The sequence below is a fragment of the Sceloporus occidentalis genome, unplaced genomic scaffold (assembly GCF_023333645.1).
Source record: "Sceloporus occidentalis isolate IW3139 unplaced genomic scaffold, rSceOcc1.0.p SCAF_8, whole genome shotgun sequence".
NCBI classification, from domain to species: domain Eukaryota; kingdom Metazoa; phylum Chordata; class Lepidosauria; order Squamata; family Phrynosomatidae; genus Sceloporus; species Sceloporus occidentalis.
Window position 1 is genome coordinate 21,548,343 of NW_028316988.1, and position 24,861 is coordinate 21,573,203.

General features: G+C 42.4%; 1 protein-coding gene across 1 annotated transcript in view; it reads right to left on the minus strand.

Moving 5' to 3' along the window:
• Nucleotides 1-1,245: 1,245 nt before the first annotated feature.
• Nucleotides 1,246-24,861, minus strand: part of FIBCD1 (fibrinogen C domain containing 1) — a 48,156-nt gene continuing 24,540 nt past the window's right edge. Inside the window, exons 3-7 of the mRNA XM_089535239.1 lie at nucleotides 24,638-24,797; nucleotides 23,166-23,302; nucleotides 10,462-10,558; nucleotides 5,984-6,163; nucleotides 1,246-4,602 (exon numbers count right to left, since the gene is read on the minus strand). Of these exons, the coding sequence (XP_089391365.1) occupies nucleotides 4,343-4,602; nucleotides 5,984-6,163; nucleotides 10,462-10,558; nucleotides 23,166-23,302; nucleotides 24,638-24,797 (834 nt within the window). The 3' untranslated portion in view covers nucleotides 1,246-4,342. The remainder of the gene's footprint in view (nucleotides 4,603-5,983; nucleotides 6,164-10,461; nucleotides 10,559-23,165; nucleotides 23,303-24,637; nucleotides 24,798-24,861) is intronic.

Sequence of the window (24,861 nt, forward strand, 5' to 3'; positions counted from 1 at the left end):
AACTTGTGGCCTTACAAAGAGCTAAATCAATGGTCTCTCACAGCCCCATAAAATGTATTTTGTTTAATAAAGGTTTAAACAATGCTTCTACTCTATAGCACTGAATTTTCCAGGATTGTGCTACAGTTGTAAAACCAAAAGAGGAACAAAGATTCTACTTCATGGTCTACGTTAACTTTACAAATTCTAAGCTATGTTGCAGAGGAAGAGTAAAACCCTGGTAGTAAATAGCAAAGATGCATATCAGGGCACCAGCAAAGCATGCTCCAATGCACATCAGGTATGCCTGATGGGCATTGGGTGCTTCCAATGTGCTTTGGGCACCTCTGATGCACATTAGGTACACCTACTGTACTCACAAGTCTCTGGATGTGCATGGGGGAATGCCCTGATGCACATTCATGCTCACTGTGCATTGGGCCATAGTGCATCAGTCTATCATTGTAGACTGGATAACCTGTACATACTAACCTCACACCAGCCCCTCAGTGAATATGGACATTACAACTGAGTCTATTTCCTGCACATGTAAGTGTTTTTGACCACGTGTGTCCTGTTTCCATTGGTAAAATGTTGGAGGATATCACTAGAATCCTGTTGGGAAGTTCTTCCCAATCCTCACTTAGGCTTAGGTAGGGATCATTCATAGCATACAGTCAAGAGTTCTGCATTCATAATTGCGTTCTAAGGTTGGCATTCATAATTGTCCAACAGGATTCTGGTACACATTTTTATTACAGTATCTGCTCTTCTCCTAAGGATTGGTGATTTCATACACATAGTCTTCTAGCACTGTGAGATGAACAAGAATCAAATACAGAGAAATTGCAAAACCTTTTGTCTTCCCTTCATATTTCCCACAGAAAGGTGCAAGAAAGATTCTTCCCTTTCCTTTCAAATCTTGACTGTGGGCAAAACTAAAAGGCAACTTAGGTGTGGAATCACTACCATTACCACCCTGAGAAATTTTGTTAATCTTATAATCTTTTGTGTTTCCCTTTTATAATTCTTTTTTGGCTGTAGGAAGAATTTCCAGGTTCACTTTGGGGGTGGGGAGGAGACATCTGACGGAAACTCAAATTCAAAGCATGTCTTTGGCAGAACAAAGATGCGGCAGGTTTTTTTTAGAGTACTCCATGTCTCTGCTTTCTGTCTTTACCACCTCAGCTAAACCCTTCCTTCCTCTTACCTCATTTCTTCACATACACCTTCAGCATTTACCTGCAAAACATTTTTTTTTTTTTTTTTTTGGCAGAATCAGAGCCAGATCTGTTCCCATAAAAGCTGTGAGAAATTATGGTCACACCAAATCTGGACAAATGTCCCACTTTTGAACATCTGGTCTTGATGGAGAACAGTTATCCATCACTCTGGCTGGGAGACAATAATAGACAATCATAGTTGGAAGAGACAACAAGGACCATCCGATTCCAAACCCCTGCCATACAGGAATACACAACCAAAGCTAGAGAACCTACAGTAGCTTTACAAGTTAGAATGGTGGCATTCGCTTGAAGCCTTTTTGGCAATCCTGTTTCCCATCAGAAGGCAGGTTGATCCTCAAAGTTCCCTCTTATGGCATGCAGGAAACAGCAGCCAAGAAGAGGGGAGGGGAGAGCGTAATTCCTAAAGTTATGTTTAATAGATCTAATAAATCCTCTTTGATTGCTTCTGCAAGATTTTAAAGGGTCTGGGGAAAAAATAGATACTTAGGGAATCTTGAAGGTGCACATCTCATCTGTGATGGAAATGAGCCCTCTATTCCCTAGGCGATGGGTATCTTTGGAATGAGTATCACTGCTCCTTGGAGGACCAAGGTGAACTTCATTGCAACAAGCTGGGTTGGCAAAATCATAGCTTTCACTCACTGTTTGCCTGGAGGCATGCTCTGTTACATAGCTCTTTAGAGCTCCTCACCTTGGCGATGTGTCTCAAGCTGGTCCATCTGGGTAGATCCATTGCATGAATCCAGAATCAGCCATTTCAAGCATTCCTTTCAAAAGAAGCAGGCAGTTTCTTGCTAATTTTTTTTTCACCAAAAGAGCACATTCTAAGGAGCTTTCAGGAAAGTTCTGGTGCAATTGTGATGCTGGAAGGATCATCTGCAACTTTGTTGGCAGTCCTGGTTTTTGACATTTGGCAAGTGGAGGGTGATCAGTAGAAGAGTGACGTGGGCAACACAAACTTGATATGATGAACAGTAGCAGTCACAAGGGAAGTGGGCAAAGGAAATTAGCACATTTTAGACCTGTGAGGACTTCAGAACAGCATTTTTCATCCACAGAGAACGCTTATGACTATGATGTGGGAGACTTTTAAATGCTCCTTTCAGCCATGGAAACCTACTGGGTGATCCTGGACAAACCACACTCTCTCATCCTCAAAGGGAGGCCATGGCAAATCCCCACTGAACAAATATTGCCAAGAAAACCCCATGATAGTTCGCCTTAGGGTTGCCACAAGTCAGAAATGACTTGAAGGCACACAAGAATGATAAAGAGCAGCCTTTCAACACTTGGGGGAGCACAAATACGATAAACGTATTGTCTGGGTCTAAATGAGTTAGGCTATTGATTCATCCAGTCAAGTACTGCCTATCCTGAAAGGCAACTCAGAGCTCAGGAATAAAGAGTTCATTTTAGGACTACACTTTGCCAGTGGTTGTGGGAGCTTATAGTCCAAAAAGGATTTCCCCAAGATATGCCAATCACTTTCGAGAGAAGCTTAAAGAGGTCTTTTCTCCTGCTCTGCTCAGATGATGAGTTTGCAACCAGCAATTCCAAATGTTGAGCCTGAGAGTTCCAGCATGAGAAGCACATGCTTTTCCAATAAGGCATAATCCTCATTCTTTTTAGTGATGCTTTCCTTTATCACTGTTGGTACAATTCCAAGATAGAGGCATGTTAATTGGGAAAATCAGTATGCAAAGGGTTCTTGGAGCATCTTTGAGACTAACTGAAAACAGCTGGTAGCATTATTACTGTTGACAAATTTTGTACATGAAGCACTATGTGGCTGGGAAAGAACTCTACTAAAGAACTCTTTAGTATTTGAAGCCATTGATATGGCTACTCATATGGCCAGTCACATCAAACGTAAAGAGGCTGAGCTCCAGCATCATAATATATAACCCCAATGATGGCACAATTATGTACTTCCATCTGAGGGTGTGTGTGTGCACGTGTGCACAATGTGTGTAACCAGTATGCATGTGCCATCAAGTACCCTGTCAGCTTATGGCACCCCCATGAATTTGATGAGGTTTTCTTAGGCAAGGAATTCTCAGATGGTTTTGCCAGCTCTTTCCTTTGAAGTGTAGCACTTGGTATTTGGGCTGACCCTGCTTATTTTCCAAGATTAGAAGGGAACTGGTGAGTTTAAGGTATTTAGGCCACAGTTGATTATGCCACACCTGTCAGAGATCCAACTGCAGGGGCACAGGGAACTGGTGTGTGCATTGAGACCAGCACTGTACTTGCAATGGCATTTATTTATGACACCACAGCCTGCAATCCACATTTCAGCACTCTCTCCTTCTAAAGGAACATGACTGTCCAGAGCCTGGCCTGAACTCTTCTCCTGAGGAAGTGAAACACACTGGCATGCAATCTTTCAAGTCCTGTATTTGCCTTTGCTTAGCTGCTGTGTTAGCCATGTTTCCTTTCTCTTTTTTTCTCTACAGAAAGATCCACCCCTGTGTAAATTGCAACTCATTCATGGCTTAGAATTCGCATGGCTCCATGAAGATTCAGGAATCTGTAGCAGGCCCTGAGACCAGGATCAGTTTGTGTATCAGGACATAGCTGTGCCAGACCTCTGAAACTGGCTCCTTTCCCCACTCACAGCCTGCCCATGTGTTGAACTCACTTTGGCTGAAGATTAGCATGTTGCTGTAAACAACAGTGGACAAGTCCTACCCTTCAGGGTTGGATGGATGTCAGTGGCTGGATGTGTTCCAACCAAAATAAAATGGACACATTCCCTTGCTCTCCAAGGACCAATTTCTTTGGATATTAAAGCCTCTCTTTGACAAAAAGGAGGGTAGGTGTGCAAGGCATGTCCCATTGCATGGTCTTGGGGAAAATCTTTCTCTTAATCCCTTCCATTGAGTTCTTAAGGAGTAATTGCTGGTTTATGAGAACACATTTGGATTGGGAGGAAGGACTGTTCAGTCCTGATCCTGACACCAACTGTACACATAAAATTATCTTCTAAAGGATTAGAACATCTGTACCAGGAAGGGGATGTCCAGCTCCTCCTCCTGCTGCCCCCAGATTCAGACAAAACAACACTGGGGTAGGTGAGTGGGTGGGAGGCTGGGAGGTGAGGCAGAAGGGCTTAGCTAGTTTTCATCTCTGACAGGCCGGATCTTCATCTCGGTGAACTTGAGGGAATACTGCCAGCCTGTCCACGAGGACCACTCAATGCCATCAGCATAAGAGCTGTGTTGGCCCCTCAGGTACTGCCCGTTCAAGTTGGAGGTATGGCAGTTGCGGTACCACCATGCACCATGATAAAAGGTGGCACAGTTGTTGTCTGAGTGGTCATTGTCCAGATCTTTAGTGGTGAACTTCATGCCGTTGTGCTTCAAAAAGGAATCTCCTGTGGTAGGAATAAGGAATAATCCATTACCACCACCACCATCACCATCAGCATTCAGAGAAAATTGCTCTTGGCAGACACCCCCTGGCAACCTACCTTAACAGCGAGCAGCTATTCCAAGCAACAGAAGTCTGTTCTGCTGGTGATTGTCACTGGGTGACATTTACAGCTTTGTCCTGCCAGCAATTGGTGGTATAACAATCAGAAGCAATTCCTTCCTCCACCCCAGATTCCTGGAGGGAGGGTGCAGGAAACATCCTGCCACACCCTGATTGCCAGCAAAACAAATCTATCTGGACTTCAAGGTAGGTTTGGACAGGGATTTATAATCATAGTTATAATCTGTTATATTAGTATAACTGAAGACAGCGCATCCTAAACCCACAAAACAGTGATACCTTTATTGGGACAACCAAAAATGCACAATTACATCATGCAAGCTTTAGAACAGTGGTCATCAAACTTTTTTGGGCTACCCACCCCAAGCACCATAGTGCTCCTCCAGAATGAATTTCTTGATATCAGGTCTACTGTTCTATTGTAAATTCAAAACAACCAATCTCAGTTACTGCTCCCTTTGCACCTGGTCACCCTGGGAGTACCAACTGAACAGCTGGCTGAGCATTGACCAAGAAACTCCTCACCTGTGTTGGCCTTGCAGCAAGTGCCAGTGCAGGCCAGAACACTTTTGGCTGCTGCTCCCAGAGTGATTGGGTACAAAGGGAGAAGTTTCTCCCCAGCAAGGAAGGACTCTCAATTACTCTGATATCCAGAGGATACTGTGCACATGTGCAATCCAGACTGGTTCAGTCAGTTAGTCTTCTTGTCATGGAACCCATATTCTTTGAGGTGCCAACATTTTAGGAGGAAGTGTGGCTAGAAAAATGAAAGTAATTGTTTGTGGGAGGTGGGGGGAAAGGAAGGATAAAGAAATAAACAGTATTTTATTTTATTTTATGGATTAACAAGTTCTTTTTTATTTTTTAAAAATAAGTTCAGATGAAATATTTTTATTTTAGTTGTCAGGAAAACATATTTATCTGAGTCAGACATATTTTTTTCCTTTGCAAGTTGGATGTTCCAACTTAAATGTTCTTACTGTAGGGTGAAATGTCAATTTCTGACATGAAATTTCGATTCTGAATGGATGTTTTGAAGTGGAAATTTGCCATTCTAACAGACCAAATCATTTGAATGCTGTTAGTGCTGGCACAGCTCTAGTTATAATGCAACTTCTTCTGAGCACAGAGCAAACAGACCTCTATCAGTTGAGATAGAGGGGTGCAAACCCTGGCACATGGACCCCATCCGCCAGCACCACCTGCAAACCTAGATGGATGCCCATGCACACATACATATATCTCCCTACCCCAACATTTACCTGCAGTTCCAGAATAGTCAGCAATGAGGATTGGGTAGCCATCTTCTTCAGGGTCAACAGAAAACAAACCCACAGAGAAGGTGCCATAATGTGCATAAGCTGTCTCATTATCAAAGTCTTCCAGGTCAATGCGCAGCTCATAACTAGCTTGTGTGGTCAAGGCATGGATTCTTTTCAGGCCTAAAAAAGGAATAAGAAGGATGGTCTGCAACTGTTCTCTACTTTTATAGATATCAGTTGTTCTTAATTTTTAATATTTACCTTTAAAGGTATTCGTTAAAAAGGGCTTTTCGTCAAAACAGTGAATTCAGTACAGCCACAATATAGCACTAGATCTAGATATATAACAATACAAGGGGAATTGGGGGAGGATAAATATGTATTGGCAAATGTATATGCCCCAAATGAAAAAACAGGAAGAATTTTATGAGAAAGTATTAAATAAAGCGGAAAATATACAAGAACAATATGTGTTCCTGGCAGGTGATTTCAACATGCAGATGGACAAGATAAAAGATGCATCCAATCCTTCAGTTATATAGTAATATAACAAATTTAAATAAAATAATGAAAAAAGGGAATTGAAAGATTTATGGAGATTAGTAAAGGGGGATGAAAGAAAATATATACATTATTCTGCAGTACAAAAGACATACAAGAATAGACTATATTTTTGTATCAAAATATGATAAATAAAATTTTGAATATGGAAATATTGAACATAAAAATAAAAAAATGAGCTGTATATTAAAGAGCCGTGAGTTGCTTTATATCGGCAAACTAAACAAACTAAATAATAAGAGGAATATTGATTGGAAACCAGTATTAGATTATTCAGAGAGAAAAAGGGATCCTTTAGCAGTAATAGGTCTAATAGACCAATGAAAGAATAAAGGAAAGAGCAGGCTAATTTATAGAGAGTTAGATAATCATAACTGACCATAAAGAGGGGTTAAGGTTTGAAGAGGAGTCTAGTTGAAAGTCTATAGACAGGTTAGATTAGAGGTCTATGAACTTTTCAAGTTAGTAATAGGGGTTCGGAGTACCACTAAAGTATGGATATAAGGAGGCCAGAATCCAATTAGAAATAGTTGAAGTAAAGCAAAGTAGGAAGTCAAGATGTATGTGTTTGTATGAACGGATGGATAGAAGAAGAAGAGTGTAGTATGTAATAAAGTTGAATGACAAGAAGATTAGAGTGGAGAATGGAATAAAGTTGAGGGATAAGAAGATTAGAATGGGATCGAGGAGAAAGAGAGTATAATGAATGTAAGAGATGTATAGAATATGATTGTTGAAGAGTTGTCTGTTTGATGTGTTTTATTGTTGTTTTTGTTTGTATTTTTATATTGTTTGTTTTTTCCCTTTTTTGTGGCTCCTGTTTATTTTTCTTATGCATATTTTGAAATCTAATCAAGCATATTTTTAAAAAAAGGAATAGACATGTATTTTCTTTCTAATACACTCATACCAAACTTAAGGAGATTCTACCTAAACTGATCTCTGGTCATAATTTTATTCTTCTTACAATGAAACTAGGTCAAAAACTATTCAATTGGAGATTGAATGAATCTCTATTAAACGATCAGAAATTTTTGTGGCCATGTTTCAGAAGAGTTTATCCCTGACGTTTCGCCAGCATCTGTGGCTGGCATCTTCAGAGAATAAGCTCTTCTAGAACATGGCCACATAGCCCGAAAAACCCACAAAAACCTATGGATGCTGACCATGAAAGCCTTCGTCTTCCCGTAAGACTAAGGGATAGGACTGGAAGCATATACTCTGACAAAGGGCTGGAGAGTCAGCACACTAATCACTTTGTCTAAGGTATTTGTACCAATCACCCATTGCACTCAATCCAGTTTTGGACCATTCTTTTCTGTCCTGGAAAGCCATCTAAAGCAATTTAATCCATTCTACTCTGGGTTTCTGCCACCCCCTTCCCAAATTATTTTCAAGGTATATATACAGCCAGCAAAGCAGCCATTCTTTAGTCTTAGTTTGGTAGCAGGCAGACTTCATCAGTTTACTAACCTGAGACCCTCAATATGCTGTCTAACCCCCAGTTCCACAGTGGTTATTGAGCCTTTCCTTTCCATTCTGGACCCTCCCCAACTGGAAGCAAGATCTTGAGCAGGTGAGTATTACCCTTAGGAAAGGGTAATCTATTACGTCTATTACATCTATAAACATCTATTCACTGTTCCCATTTTGTTTCCTAGCTTGTGTGTGTGTGTGTGTGTGTGTGTGTGTGTGTATGCATTTCACTTACTCCCCTTAATAAAATATTAAAACCTATTGAAGCATCTCTGGATTTCTGTGTAATTTCAGACCTCGTATAGTTGGGCTGTATCCTGAGACTGCTATTGCCCCGGCCAACTATATCTCTCTTTTGAGCCAAGTACCAAATTCCCCCTAAATTTACACTGGCTTTGGGCAACAGCAGGGGCAGAAAAAAGATGAGACAGCTTTTTCAAACATCCTGAAGGTGCTTTGTCCTTGTATATAGACATTTTCTTTACTCATAAAATATTCATGTTCTTATAACAGATACAGCTTTTTAAAAAAAGGATTCTATATGCACATCCTTTCCCCCCTGCTGATGGAAAAATAAATGACTCTGGCAGAAAGTGCTGTGAGAAAGAAGCAGTGGGAAGGGGCTTCAAGTGAACACTCTGCACAGGCTACTCTGCCTCTAAAAAAAGACCCTGCTGAGAAAGCACAATGGCTCTCATATTGGATGGAATATACACCAATGATGGCTAGTAACCACTAACAGCCTTACCGTCCATGAATCTGTCTCATAGTTATTTGAATCAACCCTAATGTCCATATCTTGTGGAAACAAATCTCATCAGTTAGTTATATGCTGTGCAAAGGTGTTTGCTCTGTGAGTCCTACATCTCATCTTTACTAGCTGAAAACTGCATTCTATCCACAGTCTTCACTCCATGCATAGTCCATGCATCTTTATCTAAGTTAGGAAACACTGTTGGCTGAGATCCCACATCCCAAATAATTATAGTATGTCTAGGAACCTCCCACCCCTACCATCCTTTCTTTGATAAAATTACCAGCTTGGTAGATGAAGGGAATGCTGTGGATATAGTATATCTTGATTTCAGTAAGGCCTTTGACAAAGTTCCCCATGACATTCTTGCAAACAAGCTTGTAAAATGTGGGCTAGACAAGGCAACTGTTACGTGGATTTGTAATTGGTTGACCGGCCGAACCCAAAGGGTGCTCAACAATGGCACCTTTTCATCCTGGAGAGAAGTGACCAGTGGGGTCCCACAGGGGTCTGTCCTGGGCCCAGTACTGTTCAACATCTTTATCAATGACTTGGAGGAAAAAATTGGGGGAATACTTATCAAATTTGCAGATGACATCAAATTAGGAGGAGTAGCTAATACTCCAGAGGACAGGATCAAAATTCAAAATGACCTGAATAGACTAGAAAGCTGGGCCACAGCTAACAAAATGAACTTCAACACGGAGAAATGTAAGGTACTGCACTTAGGGTGAAAAAATGAAATGCACAGATATAGGATGGGGGACACCTGGCTTAAGGAGACAACATGTGAAAAGGATCTAGGAGTCCAAGTAGACCACAAGTTGAACATGAGTCAACAGTGCGATGCGGCAGCTAACAAGGCCAATGCGATTTTAGGCTGCATCAATAGAAATATAGTGTCTAGATCAAGGGAAGTGATAGTGCCACAATATTCTGCTCTGGTCAGGCCCCACCTGGAATATTGTGTCCAGTTCTGGGCGCCACAATTCAAAAAGGACATTGAGAAACTGGAGCGTGTCCAAAGGAGGGCGACTAAAATGGTGAAAGGTCTGGAAGCCATGCCCTATGAGGAACACCTTAGGGAGCTGGGTATGTTTAGCCTGGAGAAAAGAAGATTAAGAGGTGATATGATAGCCCTATTTAAATATTTGAAGGGATGTCATATTGAGAAGGGAGCAAGCTTGTTTTCTGCTGCTCCAGAGACTAGGACCTGGAGCAATGGATGCAAGCTGCAGGAAAAGAAATTCCACCTCAACATTAGGAGGAACTTCCTGACAGTAAGGGCTGTTCGACAGTGGAACACACTTCCTAGGAGTGTAGTGGAGTCTCCCTCCTTGGAGGTCTTCAAACGGAGGCTGGATGGCCATCTGTTGGGGATGCTTTGATCTGGATTTCCTGCATGGCAGGGGGTTGGACTGGATGGCCCTTGCGGTCTCTTCCAACTCTATGATTCTTTGATTCTATGATTCTATCCAGTAATAGGCCAGTGATGGGTGCCCCGCTTCTTCAAATTGGCATTGCATGATGTGTGATACCATAATTCCACAAGGACCACAAAAGGACATAAACTGGCATAAGAGGAGATTATGTCACCAGTAGGATTCTGGGCAACCTGAACCCTCCCAGTTTTAAACTGGTTGATGCTTTTGAAATGAAACTAATCAATGCCTTCTTTTGGCCATACCTAGCCAGTGCTCTCCTGTGAGCTTTCCAAATCCATCACGATAAGCTTCCCATCCACGGAAGAAATTCACAGAGCCATCCTCACGCCGCTGGAAAACCTAGGGAAACACAAATGGGCCAAGTGTTAAGAATAAGAGTCTGGGCATGCACAGCGTGGAGTGTGGGCCTATTGTCGGATCTGTCTTGGCCTCTTATAGTAACCGCAGCTGTGACCTACCTTGTGGATTGTGTTGCTAACTTATTAGATGTGAGTGCAATGTGCAAATTAACTGAAAACTCTTTAAACTGGTTAATTATACTGGAGTGGCTCAGCACAGGAAACTCAAAAAAGACTGCCTGAATTTGAAATGCTACCTTATAGATGCATACCGTCCAATATTTCACAGATGAAAACCAGGAGACGTGTGTCCAAGAAACATCAAGGTTAATCAAGATGTGAAAAGTACTTCAATATCTAAGGAAAGCTGTTTCTGGGCAGTCATTTTGACTGGGGGAGGTTTTTCTGAAACTTGGGAGAATATGAAGTCAAAGGCTTTCATGGCCGGCATCCATTGTTTTGTGTGTGTGTTTTTGGGGTATGTGGCCATATTCTATAAGAGTTTATTCCTGATGTTTCGCTAGTATCTGTGGTTGGCATCTTCAGAGAATGCTAACCTGGAAGAGAGTGGGTGTATGTATATATATATATATATATATATATATATACACACACACACACACACACACACACACACACACACACATACTGTGTGATCCTGGGTGAGGAGGAGTGATTCCCATGATAATCTGTGTATTGTTCTGTTGTAAATCCGGTAGTTTTGCGAATGTGCTTATTTTCTGATTGACCCTAGATTCTGTCCAGATTGCATGCAGCGTCATGTCATAAGCAGCTAGAAGCCATGCCAGAAGAAGCGGCACCCATCACGGAAAGAGTAATGGAACGTGTGCCCATGCTGCACATGCGCTGCCGTGCCGCCACAAGCACAAGCCCCATTGACTTTAATGGGGCTCGAGCATACGTGGAATTTCCCTTATGCGAGAGGGTCTGGAACAGATCCCCTGCCTAAGGGAAAGGACCACTGTATTAGGGAGCAAGATGTTTTCCTGAACACAACAGAATGGATGGTCTTGGGTGGGGAACGCACACAGGAAGTTTCTTAGGAGAAGGTTACTTCACATACACAGGAGGTAGACGGTTGGAAGAATATCATACACAGAAGAGAGAAATCAAGGATCGTTCTGGAAGCTTGCAGCTGCAGAATTGATTTGAAGCCCTCTCCCTTATTTCAAATGAGTTGATTTTCTTCTTGTCAGCTTTCTGCACTGCTCACCTTTCACAACCATAAACAGAAATGGAAAACATGATAGCATGGATAATCCTAATTTTAGTATTCTATGATGTATCTTTACACTCCAGGATGTAATCCAGTTCCTTTAAAGCTGTCCTTCAAAATTCTACTCTTCTGATTTACTGAGTGTGGTCTTCATTTTGATTAATGATTGAGCCAAAGTATGGGAAATCTTGAACTATTTCAATGTCTTCATTGTTTGCTTTAAGATTATCTGAATCATTTTCCAACAATTTTCCCAAATCTTTGCTATTCTCTGCTAGTAGTATGGTGTCTACACATACAGCCAGCTCATTCATAGCTATAAAGGTCGGTTCTTAGGCACCATACATCTGATGAAAGCTGCACAAAAGCTTATGCTACCAACTTCTTTCTCCCAGTTAATCACAAAGCTGCCTTTGCAATTGATCCTTTTGCATCTTGATCCTAACACGGCTACATCTTTGATTTCTACATCAGTGGATATGCTTTCAAATATTCTGGTGAAAGCAAGCCTTAATTTGCAGCCACTCACTGCAATGGGAGGAAGCCACATGCGTGACATTTGCCCAGTCCTCCTCCTCTGATCCATGCAGTACTTACCTTCTAGAATTAGCGACTTAATTTTTATCCATACGTTGAGCGCTTGAGAAGCGGCTGGCTAAGCCCCTTTGGAAGAGCTTTCAGTTCTGGCCTGAATCAGTTGATGGTGGCAGAGGGATGCTTTTGTTGGAAAGGGTCTCAGAGCTGATTGTTAGGGAGGCCCTTGGCTTTGATTGGTTCTCACATCAGTGTGCCATAGAAAGGGAGGGAAAGTTGCGAGAGCAGGCAATAATGCCATTAATCTGCTTCGACCTCTGGCTCTAAAGTAGGCCAGTTGTGGATGGTGCTTACAGAATAGGGGTCTTGAGAGCATTAGAGGAAGCATCCATCTCTCTCTCTCTCTCTCTCTCTCTCTCTCTCTCTCCATCTCCCTTCCCTCCTCCCCTGCCCATGTAAAGGCCTGATTACACAAACACCTTGGGAGATTAGTAGCACATACAGCTTTACTCTTGCTGATTATCCCTTTGTGAAGGTGCAGACAGAGAGTACTTAGTACAGACAGCAAAGTGCTGCTCAAAGCCACAGCTTCTCTCTCCAGCCCTTCAAATGTGCCTTCTTTCTTTAAAGGTGAATTTTAGGTGGACACGATGGCTAGAAACTTTAACCCTCCTAAGAATTTACCATCCCTTTAATTCTGTCACCAGTTAGTAAACATTTCTTGATATACAGTCAGCTATCCATTTCCACAGATTCTTTATCCAGGGATTCAACCATCCACAGCTTGAAAATGTGTGTGTGTGTATGTGTGTGTGTGTGTGTTCCAAAAACTAAAGCTTGATTTTGCCATTTTATATAAAGAACACCATTTTACTATGCCATTGCATAATGGGAATGTATGTAGCTTGGAACCAAACCTGAGCAGATACCAAGGGTCCACTGTAGTCATGAGATTCCAGGCACGTTTTTATACCCACAGTGAGAAGAAAAGGATAACAGCGACGCGTTAGAGACCGCCCAAAATGGGAGGTCTCGTTCCGCTGCCGGTTGCTGCATCCAGGAACCGCAGTGGTCAAACCGTGCAGTTCCCGGGCACAGCAAGAAAGAAGCGCCAAAATGGTGCTTCTTTCTGTGTCCCGGAAGTGGTGCCGCAAGGCACGAGGCGCACACTCGCGTCATCACTTCTGCCGTGCGACGTCCGGACGCTATGCTTCCGCGATGTCAAAATGGTGGCGCCCATCTGTATAGGGCGCTGCCATTTTGATGCACTCGTTACGCGCGAGGGGCAAGGCGCGTCAGGAAGCGCCGTCCCTCGCGCATAACAACGGCGTCTCATTGGCCCGTCTGTAACGCGCCTGCATTTGCTAATAGCTGGCTATTAAAGAAATGTAATCTAAAAAAATGCTTCATGGCTAGATGTGAGGGCCCATGACCGATCATATGCTCTTATAGCCTCACAAACATGCAATTAAATATTTTTTTAAAGTGACAACAGATTATATATGTAATTTTAAATGAAGACATTTAAATAGTTTAAAATTTCCTACACCTTGGCTTAGCAATTGACCAAAATGGAGACACTAGTAAAGAAATTATAAGAAAACTAAAACTTGGAAAGGCAATCATGAAGGGATTAGATCAGGTGTAAAAACATATTAAATACCAAAGTCCAAATCAGCCAAGCCATCTTATATCTGATTTCTGTGTATGGTTATGAAAGCAAGGCAATGAAGCAAGCTGACAGGAAGAAAATAAACTCATTTGAAATGGGGTACTGGAGGAGAATAATACACAAACTACATGATGACCAAAAGAAGGGGGGAAGGGGGGGGATAGAAATGTCCAAGGCAAATCAAGCTTGAGCTCTCTCTAGAAGCCCAAATGACCATAGAATCATAGACTATAGAATCATAGAATCTCAGAGTTGGAAGAGACCACAGGGGCCATCCAGTCCAACCCCCTGCCATGCAGGAAATCACAATCAAAGCATCCCCGACAGATGGCCATCCAGCCTCTGCTTGAAGACCTCCAAGGAAGGAGACTCCACTACACTCCGAGGGAGTTTGTTCCACTGTCGAACAGCCCTTACTGTCAAGTTCCTCCTACTGTTGAGGTGGAATCTCTTTTCCTGCAGTTTGCATCCACTGCTTCGGGTCCTAGTCTCTGGAGCAGCAGAAAATAAGCTTGCTCCCTCCTCAATATGACATCCCTTCAAATATTTGAACAGGGCTATCATATCACCTCTTAATCTTCTCTTCTCCAGGCTAAACATCCCCAGCTCCCTAAGTCATTCCTCATAGGGCTTCATGGTTTCCAGACCTTTCACCATTTTAGTCGCCCTCCTTTGGACACGCTCCAGTTTCTCAATGTCCATTTTGAATTGTGGTGCCCAGAACTGGACACAATATTCCAGGTGGGGCCTGACCAAACTGAGGCTATTGTACTTTGGGCATATCATGGGACAACATGACTCACAAGAAACGATAATGCTTGGTTAGAGGTTTGTCAAGCTGACTGGGCAATAATTATTAGGGTCTCCTTTTCACCTCTTTGAAGATGGGGACACCATTTGCCTCCCTCCAATCTGCTGTTCACCAGGAATTATTCAAGATTATTGCAAGAGGTTCTGAGATTACTTCTACTAGTTCTTTTAATACTAGTTCCATTTCCCCAGGTTGAGAGAAGACCAAGGCAAAGAAGGTTGCCTTAGCATTTCACCATCTTCTCCACACAGTGACCTACCATTTTGCTACAGACGTTGTTATTGCTTTTAAGCTCTCTAGCAAGCCATTCTGCACTTTAGCTTTTCTGACTTTGGGCCGAAGCAGACCGGCAGCTAGGAGTAGCCTCTCAGTTGGGGGCCACAGCAACCAGATGGCCTGCTCTCAAAGTGGGCTGCCACCATGATCCTAAATGAGCCATTGGCAAGGAGTGGATATTCACTGCTTCTTTTGTCAGCAGATTTGGGACGCCTTAGGCGGCCTCAGAGCAGCTTCCGGCCATGTCAGGCGTATGTGTCATCTGCATGCTATTTTCAACTATTTGAAATTGGGCCTTCATTATTTCCCTTTTGAGAAACTCCCATCCAATCTGAACTCTTTTCTCTTTTAATCTTTGTGACTAATAGCAATGGCATATAGATAAAATACCACAATATAAACATATGTACACATGGAAAATATATATGTTATATAAGGATAAAACATCCTAGCCTTTAATCTTAACACAGTTTTTTAATATAGACCAGGTACAACACATCCTCATTATTCTGTATACTGATGAGACAGGACTGGATCCAAAAAACATTACTCTTAATGTCTGAAAACAGTTACTGCTAGTTAATTGCAGTGGTTATTATAGCCCTGCAGGTCTTAATAGCTGCAAAGTAGAATGTGGCCACCTCTTCTGTCACTTTTTGATCAATTTTGAAGAATCACCTTTTGAAGAAGCCAGTGGAGCTTTGAAAGCTTGCAACATGTACTGTATATTGTACCCAATAAAGGTATCACTGGCAGGGTACACACAGCCCAAAAAGGGCAGCCTGCTGGCACCTAGTTTTGGTTCGCGGGGAAGCTGCAGCCTCCAGACCGCAGGGCTTCCCCGTGGACCAAAAAGAACCCGCAAAAAACGCACTTGCAACTTTGTAGTGGTGCCGTGATGTGCGGACCCTATGCGTCCAGCATGTCATAATGGCGGCACCCATCTGTACAGGGCTCTGCCATTTTGACGCCCTCATCATGTGCGAGGGGCAAAGGGCGTCTAGAAGCGCCGCCCAAGGCACCCCTCGCACGTGACGAGGGCGTCCTTTTCGGCCCGTCTGAACTGGGCTCTCATTTTGTGAATTTTGGAAGTTACTAGACTTTGCTATATGGCCAACATGGCTACCCTTGGATATCTTATTTTGATCAATATCTCTTAGTATCTCATATACCAGCCCAGAGCTATTCCATGGAATTTATATATTAGGGGTATTATTAATCTTAATATTTTATCCCTACAGAAAATGCATGTGAGAAGGTTATGTTATAAAAATCCTACTGATCCTTCTCCACATGGGCATAAATGATCCTTATACTCAAATTGTTGGAATCAGCCCTCCATTACTGCAGATGGAAATGCATTAAATCTCACTTTTGTCAATGCCAAGAGATATTTGGGAATTGTAAGGGGGTTTTTTTTAAGTAACTTGCATAACACTTTGGGTTAAATGCCAGGTCTAAATTAATTGGAGAGCAGGTTGTATTTGCAATCGATAAGAAATACTGGATATCGATATCCCAGATCTTATGCGTGAGAATAGTTTTCGCCACAGTCCAGTTTGATGTGCAAAGAAAATTATCTGAGAGGCCTAATCTGAGAGGCCAAGCTTCTTTTGGACAGATATAGATGTTTGCAATTTATATGATTCCTTCTGTAACAGGTTAACAGATCACCCTGGGCCCAGAAAGATGAGCTTTATCCAATATCTTAGGGCCCATTCCCATGCAGTACATGCCACTGATGACCATGACTTCCAGTTGCAGGACTGCTGATGGAACACAGTTTGGCACTTCAAATAAATTCCTGAGTAAGGTTTAAAAACCTATTTAACCTAATATGCATAATGGAATACTGAACATTAGATGGAGACGAATCTTTGTTTGTTGTGGCTTACATTCAGCAAGTATAAATTGACCTACCTTGATGTTGTTACTCTGCTACTATTACTTGCAGACTGGATAGCTGCAGTCCAGTGCAATGCCTATGATATGTTACAAGTTTGTGCCTAGATATTGTAAACATCTGATCTTTTGATATTGTGTCCTTCTATTTATCAATGCAGCTTAATCCAGACATGGCAGACATGCTCCTGTCAGTCAAAAGACTGATCTGGGAGTAGGGATCACATTCTGTGATTGATGTGGTTACACGTTTTCACATTTATTATCATACTTTACACCCCTCTTGCTGAATATGGGGTTTTATACAGTGCACACTTACTTTATGCAGGGGATCCATTCTGGACTCCCCTGCGTAAAGCAAATAGCATCTATGTTTGAGCCCCATTTAAATGAATTGTTCCCTATGGGATGCACCACCCCTTCTCTCTGATTTTTCAGACAGCTGTAAAGGCAATGAAACCCTGACAAAAATGAATCTGGCAGCTACAAAGGGCTGGGATCTGACAGATACAAAGTAGTGGCCCTGCCAATGCATGTCAATTCCCTTCTCTCATTCCCAAGGGCTAGCTCTGCAATAACTAGACCTGGTACTTTCTGAGCCTTGTGACCTCCTCCTCCTTAAGGCAGCTTTCTATTCCTTAAATCATAGGCTTATGAGTTAAGGCAGAGGATAATTTGCTTTTCTGGCCAGGTGCCAGTCACACCTTAAGACAACAGCCTCCGTCCTTTGTATCCTGATCTTCTAGGGCAACAAACCATAGGAAACAAGCAGTCTATGGGTTATTTTATTACAGGCAACAGGATTAGCATTGTGTACTTTGTGAACTCTGGATTTTTTAAATGACTTTCTCCAGTTTGCCCTCCTTCTGTATCTGGAAACTGAGACCTGGTTTAGCCTTACCCAGACTGACTGATGAGGGATCCCTTCTCACCTCTCACATCAAAGTGATTCTATATAAAGGTCTTCTTCTCATAAACTACTCTCAAGTGCACTTATCCTCTTGATCTGGAGGAGGGTTGCCAGAGCAAAAACTAGAGATGGCTCTTGTATGGTTGTATAGAAGAGGGAAATTCTGCAAGTATTGCTTCATACCTGGTTGTGTAACAAGCCACAACTGCTGAAATTCTCACTAAAGGTATGGGAATTTGTTCCAGTTTTCACCGGCAGATGTACTCCTGTAACTTTAATGGTATAGAAGGGGGGATTTCAGCAGGTGTTGGGTACCTGGTTGTGTGAAATTCCTTCTACAAACCCATTAAAGATATAGGAGCTATTACCAGTTCTAAATCGGACAACACTAATTTGAAGGTGGTGGTCATGGGTCTAGCAGGGCCTCAGCACTTTGAAATATGTTTGACAGCCAGGAATTCAGTCTTCCTGTGGAACAAGCATGGTGTAATGGTTTGAGCATTGGACTATGGCTCTGGGGACCTGGCTTTGTATCCTGGCTCAGCCATGCAAACCTACTTGGGCAAGTCACACTCTCTGAATTTCAGAAGATGGCAAGGGCAAAACCCCCTTGACTAAATCTTGCCAATCACCAATAATGCAATGGATGTAATTACAACATACACAAAACAGATGGTACAACAGGGAGGCATGGGGTGAAGGGTTGTGAAGGGTGCCTGTATAAGGGGGGCCATTCCATGATTGTGCTTTGCCACTGGGCACACCTATGCACTGATGCACCAATGCACTGTACAGGCAGTGCATTGAAGGTGTGACTGTGTGGCCGATCATGAGGGCAGGTGTCTAACTGAATGGCATCCGGGCAGGAAAAGGGAGGTAATTGGAGGTCACTGATGATGTGTTTGTACGATGGCGCACATGCATTGTGGTCAGCCAGTAAAAAAAATTGCATGGTGCAAAATAGCGGACAGCCCATGGCCGCCTTTGGTGTGGATAGTGCAGACAGCAAGGTGTCAACTTGCTTTCAGATAATGCAGGATGGAGCTGCTTTTTCCTGCCTGTCTGCTCTGGCCCTATGTTTCTTGCAAGTTGCAGTCGATCAACATCATGATTCATTTCCCACTGTTTTTATATAGATTATAAAGGCTGTGCCTTCAGCAAAACTTCAATTTATGACGACCCTCTCCTAGAGTTTTTTGGACAGGGTCAGCCCTGGTTAGTAGCTGAATGGGAAATCTCCAAGGAATCTCAGTTCCTGGAGGGTTTATTTCTGAGAAAGAAACTATCATTACCACTTCTGAGTATTCCATGCCTAAGAAACCCTAATTGTGTTGAACTACAACTCCTTTCATCCTCAGTTTGGTGGTTCAGCATGATGGGAGTCATAGTCGTAAGAAGAGCAAAGCTTGGAAAAGTCTGAGATTGAGAGAAACGGTTGTTTCTGCTAGGTCCTTACCTTGTGCTTTGAAAGAGATGTTATAAAGAGATGGGGGTGAGAGGGGAAGAGATCAAAGCTGTAGCCTGTAGGCACAGGATAATGCAAACGGAATTAGCACTCCTACACATAATTTTAGCAAATGTTCTCTTGTTCGCTTTTGATCATTCAGGGAATTTGTCAGGAATGTGTCACCTTTCCCTGAAAGGACAATCAACTTGAAATATCTCGTTCTGTGAAGAGTGAGAAGAGTGGGGGGGAAAAACCCTGCAACCTATCTGCCCCTTCAGGAACTAGACAAGTAAGAGCCTGTTTTTTGTACATCACTAGTTTTAAGGCAATCTGTTCCACTGTCAGACAGATCATACAGCAAAGAGGTTCTTCCTAATGTTCCTAGTGCTTACCATTTTAAATCACTGGTTCATATTCTAATCTCTGGAGCAGCAGAAATCAAGCTCGCTCCATCTTCTACATGACATGACATCCCTTCATATGGCTATCCTGTCACCGTTTAACCTTCTCTTCCCAGGCTAAACATATCCAGACTCATAGAGAATTGTTTGTCAGCCATTTAGCTATAGAAAATTAACATCTAAAGAACAGCTAAGTCATAATGTGCGTATGACAAGGCGAGGACATGTAGGTAAATGTCCTTAGGGTGGCCAGACACCAAGATGTGGATTGTGTTGTAATGTACACCTGTGATGTGTATGCCTCAGCACTATGAAGTAATGTATTATGACAAGGACTGGAAGAGTTGCATCAGCCTAGGATATATAAGGCTGTGGCTAATGTAAAAGTGTGTGTTATAGTAGTGTGGGTTACAGAGTTGGTGAGTTATTGTGAGTTACTGCTGTGAGTTAGATACTGTGGGAGACCTGCTGTGTTTGTAGTAAGAGGAACTTTGTCTGTTTAAGTTCCTGCATCTGTATATATAGCTTCTCTTATCCGCTTGATTGTTTCTTTACAAAAAGTGGGATATAAATAAAAGTTTTATTATTATTTATTACTTGTAAATAAATCTTCTTCACCGTGAACTGTAAAGTCCAGCTTCCAGATTTCTTCTTGGTACAGTGCTACCTCGGGTTACGAATTTAATTCGTTCCGCGGCGCCGTTCGTAACCCGATACATTTCGCAGCCCGAAAAAGCCGCTGGAAAGCCGCTAGCCGCGGTTTGAATTTCGCGCCGAAACGTGCCGAAAAGATTTTCGTAAACCGAAAAGTCATTCGTAACCCGGAACAGTTTTTTTAAATCTAACTTTTTCGTACCCCGGAAATTTCGTAACGCGGTGAATTCGTATCCCGGGGTACCACTGTATTTCCAAGTCTGGGTGAGATACTGAAATCACATCCACACCTTGTTCCCAGAGTGACAAAGGTTATGGGCCCAGAAGACTGCATACAGCATATTGATCTTGGGTCTCCCCCAATAACTGACAAGTTTTTAAAAGTAACTGTCCAGGCTCTGGAAATGATACATGGCTGATGTAGATCAGCCTAAACTATCCCTATCAATTATTTGTTTCCATGGAGCAGCTTGATTGCCTGTATCTTCCTGCCCAAGCGGTACAAATTGTTTTTTCACACATCTGGTGCAAAAAGTGTGGTAAAATGTTTGCAACGGTGTTGAGAACCAGCAAGGTCCTCCAAAAGGCTTATCACGAATATAAACATTTCATGTCTGGCTACAGGGACATAGCCATACACTTCTCCTATCTTGTCTGTATGGTAAGTCTGGGTGCTCTTTAAAAAGGAAAGGAATACTGATCTTCACAACACCCCATAAAATGACATACCCAGGCATAAAGAATGCTTATAGATGTGTGTGTTCCTATTCAAATGTCAGCCACTGGCTGTTATGACAGGATAGAAGGTTGTAGCTATGTTCTTTTTTTTAAAAGTTGCTAGAGACAGGGAAGAGTGTTTCTGGCAAAACATCTGGCAAAACAAGCCTGGTTCTGAGTATTCTGTTCTTTTTCTGGAGGGTGGGCATTTGCTGCTTGGCCTTACTCAGCAGAGTGTTTTAGGCTGGCCTTGATGTTTCTCTGCATCTGTGCTAACCAGATTGTCATCTTTGATGAGAATGATTTTTCTGTTGAAATAGTTCCTCCTCATATCTAGTTCTTCAATATCAGTGCACCCATGTTCATCTCCTACTTCAGATGATCTTCGGACTTAGCTCTCCTGGTGCTTAGCAAGGATGCCATGCCGCCACCATTACCAGTTTCTTATTCAGCATCCTTGTCTCACTCTTTTGGCATTTCTTCACACTTCTCTCTTAATTTCCATAGGCAGGGCCTGTCAAGACAATCTAGCCCCCAGTCTAGCAACTCTGCTACAGGCAATAAGCATGAACAGCTATTGTGATGGCCTCAGATTCCCCCAGAGAAGAAGATGTGTCATATTTTGCAAATGACTTAATCATGGCTTTAGGAAATGGCAGGTCACAAGTCTGATGGAATATGATATATTAATAAACACTCAGCCACTCCATCATGTCTTAAGTTCAAAATCTCTGGGGCACCTGGCCAAAATTATTATTATTATTATTATTATTATTATTATTATTATTATTATGAGGACTCCTTAATTTTTCTTACCTACCTTTTTGTATTCATAGGCAGAGCTTTGAAAAATTTCTCTTTCTGACTTATGGCAATCCTAACCCTATCACAGGATTTTCTTGGCAAGATTTGTTCAGAATGGGTTAGGCTTTGCCTTCCTCTGAGGCTGAGGGAGTGTGACTTGCCAAGGGCACCCCATCGATTTCCATGGCTCACTTGGGAGTCAAACCATTTCAAACTTCAGAGGTGTAGACCAACATTCAAACCACTAAACCACTCTCTCTTTTCGGTAAATTGTTGTTTTGGTGTCAATTTTGTATATAACATTGTATAAAAATGTACAAAGGCTGTAGCTGCTCTCACTCAAACATTTCTTTCATTCTAACCATACAAGAACTAAGCATTAGCATAGGTAACTCTGTGTATGTTTTCTACTACACACAGACACACACACGGTTTCTAGCTGAGCACAGATTCAAACCCTGGTTTCTCAGGGACCTAGTCCAAGACTCAAATCAGTAGGCCATACTGCCTTTTTCCTGGTCAGACTTATTCAGAAGAGGTTTGCCACTGCCTTCTTGTAAGGCTGAGAGACTATAATAATAATAATACTATAATAATAAGCTTTGGTTTTTACCCCACCTCTCTGTCAAAAGACAATTGAGGGGGCTTACAATTAAAAGAATCCATACAAAACCCAATATCACAGTTCACTAGGACCTGACATTGGTCACCCAAGAGCTTCCATGGCTGAGGAGGGATTTGAACTCTGGTCTCCTGGAGTCCTAGTCCAACAATCCACTATACTATACTGTCAGGATTTATTCAGAGGTGGTTTACCATTACCTTCCTCTACAGCTTACAGAGTGTGGCTTCACCCAGGAGGTTTCCACAACCAAGTGGGGATTCACATACTTGTCTCCCAGAGTCCTAGTCCAATATTCAAACCATTTTGTCTCTCACCAGTTTTGGCATAGATACATTAATATGTTGTCTAGTGTCTTGCACTTGCCTAATCTGAAGCTTGCTGGTAGTTGTCTAGAAGGTGTGATGCCCATTTGGTTGCCCCTGTGCAGGTCTACAAGCCTTCTCTCACATGCCAGAATCCCCGCAAGGCCTTGGCATATGTTCTCTGTTATTGTTTCTTGCTTTAACCTTGGTGGAAGGTCATATGTTTCCTGACCAGCCTGTGGATCTTGACTAAGCCAGAAGGTCTGTTCCTTAAACCTATGCGTCAAAGAGACTTAGGCAGGCAACAAACCCTTACCGTCCATCCCCCGCCGTCTGTTGTCATGTCACAGTAGACCTGGAAGCCTTCAGGATAGTGAGTGGGGAAGACCGAAAATACTCCATCCTCTTGTTGTCCACTTGTATAGATGTCAAAACAATCCCGAGGCCGGGAGCCTGAAGTGCAGAGCCGGGTGGAAGGAAATGGTGCAGAAGAGGAAGAGAGAGAGATCAAATGCAAACCAGAGCTAATTGTCTGAATTGCAACTCCATTGCTTGAGTTCTTTGGGTGCAATCTCCCTTGCCTGTGTTGCTAATTGGCTGCCTTCCCTAAAACACCCTTTAAGACTAGCCAGGAGCTTGATGTGTCAGAGTGTTTTCCTACTGGCTTTGCCAAACCAGCAAGGAAATATATATTTCTGTCTTTCTGTGAAGCAATCACACACTTGAGGCCAATGTCATATGTTACAGTAAGACTAAAGGGTTTTGTTTTTTTAAAAGACAGCCTCAAAGTCAAATGTCAAAAGCAAAGTTCACACAGATTTGTGGAAAACTTCATTTTAATATTAAATCAATAACAGGGACAAACTTAAGGATTTCAGCCTTTCCTTTGTTAATAAGCTTAGTAGACGTCATTTCCAGCCCGATCTGGGGAAAGGGCTGGGATCGGAATAGAACAGGATGGAACAGATGGAATGGGTGTTATTGCATAGATTTTGCCGCTGATGCTGCTGGGAGTCCCCTAGCTATTCCCCAGCCATGCTATGGCCACCGATTTAGAAGAATGGAAGCTGTGTTTGATTATGTATTCCTGCATGGCCAGGGATGGACTTGGTGGACCTTGGGGTCTCTTCCAGCTCTATAATTCTATGATTCTAAGTCAGCAGATTTGAGGGATTTTGCAAAAGCAGCACTAGTTCCATTAATTCAGTGGGTTTACTCTGGATAGGACTAACAACTGGATTTAAGCCAATGTTAATAGTGTATTTTTATGGATAAAGATGAGGAACAATACCTTTTGGGCTTCTTTGCCTCACCTAGCTGATAGAATCACAGAATATTAGAGTTTGAAGGGACCCACAAGCACCATCAACCCTCTGCCATGTAGAAGTGTACAACTCAGGCACTCCTGAAAGATACCCATCCAACCAATATTTAAAAACCTCCAAAGAAAAGAGTCCATCCTCCTCCATGGCACTCTATTCCATTCTATGCCCTCAATAATGACTCTTTGAACATAATTTTCCAACAAGTTATGAATCCACCTGATATTTCCATCTATTCTTATTTCATCAGTTTGCTAATCAAAATATTAAGAGGGACTTGTTCAAACGAATAATATTGGGACTCTCACTTTCCTTGACTTGGAAACACTGGTTCTGTTAATGCCATAGTTCTGTTCACTCAGATGGTCAAATATCTGCCCTTGTTCCTGTCCATTCCTTCTAATGATACCCTTTTCTACTATTATCTGTCCCAAACGCATAGAAGATCATAAAGCAGCTCTCATACCATTGGAGCATCCCTTTGGCCGAGCACTCCGAGATGGCGGTTTCTGAAGGTCCGCTTTGAGTCGTGGTCGTACCACACTGCGGTCCTTCTGCAAGGTGTCCAGGATATCACTGACAGAACTGACCAGTCTGGCCATATTTGTTTGACTCTCTGAAAGCAGCTGTGTGGAGAAAGAAAAGTCCCAAGCCTACCATGAGTTCCCCCTTTTTTCAACCCTTTATATA